We start from the raw sequence: 8,699 nt of genomic DNA, 5'->3' as shown, positions 1-8,699 counted from the left end.
AGTTTTTCTTACAGATCAGCTCCCAAGACTTGTGTCCGTGCAGCGTGAAACTACTGCCATAACCTTGAATGAGCACTGAATGCAGTCCATGCTCACTGAGCAACTCCAGTTCCCCTTCACTCCTCCCACAAGTTATATCCCAGTGAAAGCTTACAGGAAGCAGGCTTTACAGAAGGGGTAATGCAGAAGGGAGCAGCTACTTCTGCAGGGCAAGAGCTGTGCTGAGGTTTTGACCGTGTTTTAATTTGAGAAGTGTCTTACACTGAAGAAGGAATTTTCTCTATCAAGTGTTCAGAAGACTTCAACCTTTCACTTCTGCCTCCTAGAAGACTATGGCAGGCCAGATGGGAGTTTCCTCTTCCCCCTTTTTTTGCTGCACTTTGGCTGATATTCAGCAAAGAACACCAAGTGTAGTGGCTCTCCCTTTTTAAAAGGGGTTTAAGTGCTGGACTAGGGCAAATTATTTTTCCTCTACTTTCCCTTTAAATACCCCTCCTAACCATCATTCCAGCTGAAGCCTTCATTCTACCTTCTGTAATAGATACAAGCCTTTGGGAACTAATCTTTCCTGGAAAATTAAGTCAATGCACAAAGTCAGCTGTTAACTTTGCACAGGTGCTGTCACAGATAAGGGCTTGCACAAACTATTTCACAGCCACTTAGCTACTATATTTTATAGAGCCGAGTTTTAAGGTATTTCAGGCATTCTTAGCTCATAGTAACTGGGTTAACTAGTATACGGAAGCAAGATTAATTTTTATTAGCTTGAAGTATCGTATTTTATTCAAGTGATAAGAAATATCATAATACATTACGCATCTGCCAGTTATAGTCCATTTTAATTGGTTCCAAAACCTAAGCAGTAAATGAGTAAGACAGTTTATCTAGTTAAACTGAAAAAAACAGCATTCCATACAACCAGTCCTGGAGATGTCAACCATATACTAATTCCAGCATTATGTTGTTATGGCTTTCCAGAAAGTCATGAAGTTAACAAATTAGAACACATCAAGAGCCATTTTCCAAAGATTTATTGAAGTAGCGACAGGTTGCTCATACTGTGCTGGAAAAAAGCAGTTTTATTGAATTCAGATACTTAAAAACAGTATTGCAGCACAAGATATTGCTATTTGTAAACTAGACTCCATTGTAAACTCTAATCCTTCAGGGAGAGTCAGTTTGCAAGATCTAAGACCTACTTCCTAGCATAATAATCTTGCGCTCATGGAAAAACTGCAGAAAGGCACTTGAAAGCTGTTTCTTCCTTTAAGACATGGACTTTTTAAATCTTGCTGGTAAGAATTTCTCCTGCATTAGTAAGTACGCATCCTCACTTCAGCTTTACTCCAAGTCATCGTGATGCTGGGAAGTTTCATTAATAACCTGTTGAACAACAGAGACATTTGCATTAAATTTTAGTAGTAAGAGTATTGGTTTTTAGAATTAGAACTGGAACATCACAGAAATGTGAACAAATAGGTATTGACTCTCACTTATGAGAAGTTCTAGTTGGCTAATGGTGTGCAGAGACCATTTAAGCTTTATTGACTTAGTCTGAAAACAGTATTTTGTCCCAAACAAGTACCTCTATTTACTGCCACACATTCTTCTCAGGTGATGCAAGAAATCTTTTGAGAACTTGCTAACTCAGCTGAACTTAAATACTCACTACACAGGTAACTGTCAGCCACTTAAGGTTTTACTATCAGATGAATTTTGTGATTGCCTCCACAGAAGCCCATTTGCTACATCTGTATGTTCAGCCATACAGCTTGGACTGCCAGATGCTGTTCTACTCAGTACTTAACTACCAAATACAGGCTGCACTTCCCAGTAGACTTAAAGAGTATTTTAAGGTAACCAGCTGTGACAGAAATAAAATCAAAGTTACCACCAACCTGTCCATCTCTAGTTTCAACGGTCTTAATTAGAAGTGTCCTCTTTGAGTGAGTGTCAACCATTGGCTGAGACTCAATGTTGGTTTCTGCAGGAGAAAAATGTATTATTACCAATAGTCTAGATGAAGTGCCTCCTCAAAGAAATGAGGTATAATAGATTTTAGTGTCTACTTTCAGAATCCCAATTTAGTATACAAAGAAGTCTCCTGCTCTGACTGATAAGCTAAATCTTTTTTATTTTCTCCCTATGCCCCTTAAAGGGCCTTCAGCAGGCATCTAAACCACTCGCTCACAGATACTGAAAAAATATCTGTGCCCAGGAACAAAGCACCTCCTCCCATCCAACATAAAGTAATTGCAAATATTGTAGTTATATCTAAGAAAAACATGCAACTGCATTTATACAAGTTCAAATACTAGAGTAAAAGGGTATATAAACCTTTTGCTAATGACAGAACAGCTGTCTAAACTGAAGCAACAGAAACAGCTTACCTCTCAGGTTCAAAGAAGCAAAGGTTGGAATAGGCATGTTAATCCTGATGGAAAAAAAATGAAATGGATAAAGTCAGACACGGGTATAGAGTGTCTTCTAGTAACTGCTGTTTAGAAAAGTATCTGCATGTGATTTTTACCTGCTCTCTTCACCCTCCAGCAGTTTTCTGTAGGTGGCAATCTCAATATCAAGAGCCATCTTTACATTCAGCAGGTCCTGGTACTCACGGAGATGGCGAGCCATTTCTTCCTTCATGTTCTGAATCTCATCCTGCAGACGGCCAATAGTGTCTTGGTAGTTAGCAGCTTCAACAGCAAAATTTTCCTCCATTTCACGCATCTGGCGCTCCAGGGATTCGTTCTGGAAGAGAATAATGAAGTCAAGCACTGTTGTAGTTCAGCCACTCTTCCCCACCCTCCAAGCCCTTCAAATTTTTTAAAGAGGGAAGTTGAGTTACACTAGCATCCTTTCTGAAAGTGCCCAGGCATGTCCCAAATTTGTCATCCCCTTGTCTTCCCCTTGCAAAGTCAAGGTGTATTATTCTGCTACCTGATCTGAGGTGCGCCACGTATTTGTTCTACCAGGTGGCAAAGCAATGCCTTATAGCAAGTCCAACACATGCAGTACAAGGCAGCACACAGGCAGTCCTCAGTGAGGGGATTTGCGGGTGTACTATACATTGTTAAATCCCTTTCGAGCTAGCCTTTAAGGCAGTCAGGTTCTAGCAACAGCAAGATTTGCACCTCCTCTCCACTGCTCCAGCTTTTTTTTTATGAGCTTCAGCTGTACCTGACAGACAAGCCATAAACAATTCCAGAACATGTTACATAAACAGTGAATATTACAGCAAGGGAACAAAGTCATCCCTTATAGCTTAAGTAACACTAGTTCAGTGTATCGATCTCACTAGCGCACTGTACCGCATGCAGGCAGACTGAGCCCGTAGCATCCTTCACAAAAAGTACCAATATGCTGCTGTATTGCATGGGGAATCTGCTGCATTCACATCTATAGCTGAACAATTAAGCTGCAGTGTGGTGCTTAAAGCTGCAAAGGGAAGAATGTCCCGACAACTGCTGTCTTCTACTTACGCTTCCCTTAAGGGCATCAACTTCACAGGTGAGAGACTGAATCTGTCTGCGGTATTCATTAGCTTCTTGTTTGGCCTGGCGCAGGGCATCGTTGTTCCTATTAGCAGCTTCAGAGAGATCTGCAAACTGTGGAAGTCCCCACTTTGGTTAGCGTAATGCTTCAACAGAAATGGTATAACAGACTTTTTTTGGACACAGCATTTGAGGGCAACTGAAGCCATTACAAGTCCTAACACCTGAAACATTTAAGTACCAGTATTACTCTTGAAATGCCTTTCTATTTCTAACTGTTAAATTGGAATTCATAGTTCAACATTTCATATTTGTTGCCCCACCCTGATTCATCTTTTTTCATAATTTTTTTTCACCCATTCATTCACTCCTTTCTCCAGCATTTCATCCAACATCTGCTTCCAGGTACAGGCACAGGAAAGGCTCCAAGTATCAACCCATTACGTTGATGCTGTGCTTATGGCACAAAGTAACATTTTCAGCTGTACTCTTCCAAGACTAGGAGTATAAAGATGACCCTGTGCCATGGCTGTGTGTGTCCAGTAAAGAGACAGAGGGAACAGCAAGTGCTACCGCAAAGCTGTTATGTACAGTTAGGTTGAGTGCCTGATGGATCTGAACAGATTCTACTTACTTTGGACTTGTACCACTCTTCAGCTTCCTGAAGATTCTTAGCAGCAACACTTTCGTACTGTTGGCGAACGTCACGCAGGGCAGCAGTAAGATCAGGCTTAGAAACATCCATATCAATTTGGATGTGCTGTTCCTGGAGCTGGGCCTGCAGTTCTCGGATTTCCTTAGAGAGAAGCAGACACTCAGTGTTACTACACGACAACATACAGAACATACACAGGCAGGGACTCTGGGCCAGAACCAGCAAAGAGCTTGCTCACTTGCTGGACTGTCTGCACCTGATCACAGACCTCATTATTCAGCTTACCTCATCATGAAGCTTCTTCAAGAAGACAATCTCCTCTTGCAGAGACTCAACTTTGCGCTCAAGATCCAGACGTGCCAGAGAGGCATTGTCAACATCCTGACCAGAGAGAGAAGACGTGTTAGCAATCTTACAAAACTGTGATGTAGAAAAGTCTTTTACGGCGAGTTCAGTAGTATATACTCTGATGCTACCTCTGAGCTTCTTGGCAAGACAATATGAAATCAAGAGCTGGGAAAAACCTCCTTTTGCACCTTCTACTCTAGCCTCAGAGACCACTATATGCCCCTTTATTGTGATTTTGGGAACGATACAGCACATGTAGATGAATTCATCTTTGCCAATGCATTGCTGAGCATGAACAAAAGCACACAGATCATGGTGGGTGTAAATCCTGCTCGAAGATGGAGCAGCTACTTGGGTCAGAAGCCAGAGATAAGCTCTTTCAGCTTGACTACACTGAAGAAGAGTTAGTCTTGCAATTTGCAGACTTTCATTTTTTTCCCAGTGGGGCTTAAAAGTGCAACCCGTGTGCCTACATGCCTATCAGTGGGCTTAATTTCTTGTTTATTTCTTAGGGATTCCTTCATGATCAACCACAGAGCCCTTTGGGTCCACAGACCACATCTTGAAAGCATATGTGTAGAGCTAATGAGGTACATACAGGAACTGCAAGCATTTACTTCTCTACATGGTTCGACAGATCACCCTTCAGAAAAAGAAGGTATGAGCATAAACACAAATAGAGTTAGTCATTGCCTACACCCTCACAGTAGCTGGCAAAGACTTCACCTTTTGCCAGACAGAGATAGTCTTAATCAACGGCAAAAATTCATTTAAGGCACAACAGAAGATATGCCGTGAATGTTACAGGGGAACAGCCTGAATTAGTTGAAAAACATAACTTAAGACTAAATATTGATTGGTAACTTCTTACATTTTAAATGTGCAACTAAGACAATTTGTTTGCAAAGGGGACAATAGTTCCTTTCATACTGGTTACATACACAGCCGCATGCTTATGTTCACATGGTATTAACATATCAGGTTTTCACAGCTTACTCTAAAGCTATTTTGGATTTGTCCAAAGCATAAGCGTTCCTAATCAGCAGCTCTCGCTACTATGGCACCTTTGAAATAGGGAGTTCTTTCTCTAGGCTCCTAGAAAGCCATTCCTTGGATCACTCCTACTCTGGGCTAAGATTCTTGCACCAGAAGAATTCTTCTGGTTTTATCCAGCAGAACGGCCCTTTGATGTGTTATTCCATAACTTTCCTATCACATCCAGTTTTACACCCACAGTTCATATCGGGTCTATTTTTCAATTCAAAGAATTCCTTAATTCAATGTTCTCCTCCCAAAAAACCCCTTGAAGATCAGTCTGGAAGGAAATTACATGGCTATGACCCAACATGTTTACACTATTAGACATCCAAAGAGTTTCCAGTAGATTTTACAGAAATGCGCATACTGAAGACTATGATATATTTTCAGAACTGAACAGCTACGGGATTTTTAGCAGCTCATAATAAATTGAAAACATTAAATTGAAGACACTTTGAATATATGGTATGTACTTTACTATATACATTATCGTTAAGTTAGGGAGTGAAGAATCAGTGTATCTATTTCCAAGATGTATGGAGACCCGCATAAATAAGCTACTTGTAGCCTGAGCAAATGAGGTGCAAGGCATATATACATGCAATTGGACTGCACCTTGATTTTATCCTAGGCAACTCTTTAATGCCAGTCATGTAGTTGGCAGGGTTGAACATCCACAATTACTTCAGATAAACCTCATGTTAACCAGGAGCTAACCTGTTAGTCTTGTCATAGGCTCAGGATTCCTTGCTGCCAGAGTAGCTGGCAAAGCCATAGTAAATAACTTTCTCACTAACTGTGATGCTTGTTTTGTCCCAAAGGAAAGAACTCACTGAACCTTTACATTTATTTTATGTAGTACAGCCCTCAGCATATGAGTAAAATCACATGTCTTTGTTCATGAGAAGAATCAAATTAAAGTTCAGTACATCTGACTGGAACAGTCTCTAAAGCAGGCAGCTTTTAGAAATATAAATTTATAAGTTCAAACATTTGTTCACTTTCTTTTAAAATACTGAAGTATACAATAGCTCCATCAAGTAAAAAGTAAATTTGATGCTACATCAGAACAGTAAAGTATTTGCTGAAGCATTCCAAATCCATGTATACAACTTTCCAGTGTAATAATATAATGGTTTAATAAAAAGCTGTGCATTGTTTTTACAACAGAAAGCACAACACGATGGCTCAACTTGAGTGTTCTATGAATTTAATTTCACTTGCAGAAGAACACAATACTTCAACTGAAAGAGATTTAGTTTTCAAAACCTGCATGTTTAGCCTACCCTTTCACAGTAAGGAAAAATTAGATCTTACTGTGGTTCAAATCCCACTAGCATGCACCAGTTATGTCACGAGTGGATTTAGTGTAACGTTTCCACAGATAATGATTTGAAATTCTTATGCATAAGCTATACCTTAAGAGGTTAAATGGATCCAGTTCTGACTGGATCTGGTAGAGGCGGAGCTCCTGAACATTCCCTTTCCACAGTGCAAGGAAGAGCTGGATAATGAACGTGGGATATGCAAAGCCAAGTTCAGTTAAAAGCCTAGAGCCTTCACAAAGTTTAATTGGTTTGAAACAGAGGTAGACATGCCTTGAAGTGCACCAATTAAGTATGAAAGATCATTTAAACCAGCCTCAAGTCAAAGGATCCTTCAACTGAATACAGCAACTTATCAGAATAGATTAAGTTCTCTAAAACCTAACTTAAATGCTTCTGCACAGAACTTCACACTACGTTAAATTGGCTTAGCACTCAAAAAACCAGAAGCCAAAGTTAAAACAGTGTCTTGAATTGTTCTGCTTTAAACTTCTGTCCCCAGAATGCCAGTGGAGACTCTGAATTCCCAGCCTCTGAATAGGAGTAGGTGTCTTGGTTTCCACACGTTACCTCAAGAAGACACCTGCTCTCCTTCAGAGACTACAAATGTGCTGTAGTCAAAAGCCTCGCCCGGGGAAACACCAACAATCAAGCGATGATTTCCTGAATGGTGACATCTACTAACATCTATGAAGAGCTCTGGGATGAAGTCAGCCCGTGCCCAGCTGTCTGGAGATAAGGGCAGTCACTTCCAGCCAGGAGGAACGTCAGCAATGCTGTTTCACACCAGCAGTTTTGGGGAAGAGACCTTGTTTTGAGAAGCCGCATTCCTAAATATCTCCTAGTCCAAACAGGGCTTAATCCAAGTTGAAAGCTGGTTTCGGACAAGTGAAAACCTGAGCTTAACACTTTTCCAACAGTTTGCACAGCTGGTTCTGGCTGCCATGTAGGTTTTAGTTTATCTGAATAACATTGTAGCATCCTACAGAGACTAAACTCTAATGCAATTTGTTTCCTAGGTTAACATCTTCGTTTACAGGGGATTAAATTCTGTGTTCTTAAGAGCCGTCCAGAGGAGGCAGGCTCGACTGCTGTGACCTCGCCCCAAGGAACAAATTGCCAACTTCTCGTCAGCAGACAACACCCATATGAAAAATTTTAAGTTTGAAACTGCTGTCCAGTAACACACTGACCAAAGCGATTCATTAAAAAGGAGCTCTGTTTCCTATCAAAACTGGACAGTATACATGACAGACACTTTTTGCCAGAAATATGCCCGCACCATTACACATTTAGTAAGAATGCAGCCCACTGCGCCCTCCCCTCCGACACAAAGGGATCTATTATTTCAATCTGCTGCCACCACACTCGCCATAATGCCTGTATCTGCATTCCACGGTGAATCCCATAGAAACCATTAATACCCTTCAGCCAAGCGAGCAGATGGGCCCCCTTTCACTTTTATTGGATCGGAAAGCGATTCCACGTCGGAGCACTTTTTGTAAAACAGGCTAGACTTGGATAAAGCAAGACAATAGTTGCCCTCCCCTCCCCTCGGACCGCAGCATCCCCCTAAAGAAAACAGGGAGGGTTTGCGTGAGAACTGCTGGAATCCCTTTGTGCGAGGAAAGCAAACTCCGGCCGTCCCATCCTCCCATCCCAGCCGCCACCACCACCCCCTCAGGCTTCTCCTCGCCCTCCAGCCCCAGCAAACCTGTCTGAAGGACTGCAGGGTGTTCTCGGCCTCCTCCCTCTGAAGCATCTCCTCCTGCAGCCTGGAAGGGGCGAGACAGGGGTGAGGAGGGAACGGAGGGTCCCCCAGATCCCCCCCAACGCCCC

At 41.7% G+C, this 8,699-nt stretch overlaps 1 protein-coding gene across 1 annotated transcript; it reads right to left on the bottom strand.

Annotated features, from left to right (window-relative positions):
• Positions 1-1,015: 1,015 nt before the first annotated feature.
• Positions 1,016-8,694, bottom strand: VIM (vimentin; the record flags this gene model as incomplete). Its single annotated transcript, XM_035888998.1, has 8 exons — positions 1,016-1,383; positions 1,899-1,984; positions 2,391-2,434; positions 2,531-2,751; positions 3,483-3,608; positions 4,129-4,290; positions 4,435-4,530; positions 8,575-8,694. Coding segments are annotated over 8 exons (897 nt in total), but the record flags the coding sequence as incomplete, so codon positions are not given.
• Positions 8,695-8,699: the final 5 nt, after the last annotated feature.

Source organism: Egretta garzetta, unplaced genomic scaffold (genome assembly GCF_000687185.1).
Source record: "Egretta garzetta isolate BGI_Z169 unplaced genomic scaffold, ASM68718v1 scaffold641, whole genome shotgun sequence".
Lineage (NCBI taxonomy): Eukaryota > Metazoa > Chordata > Aves > Pelecaniformes > Ardeidae > Egretta > Egretta garzetta.
The sequence above is the reverse complement of the archived record's forward strand: the minus strand, read 5'-3'. Positions and strand labels throughout refer to the sequence as shown.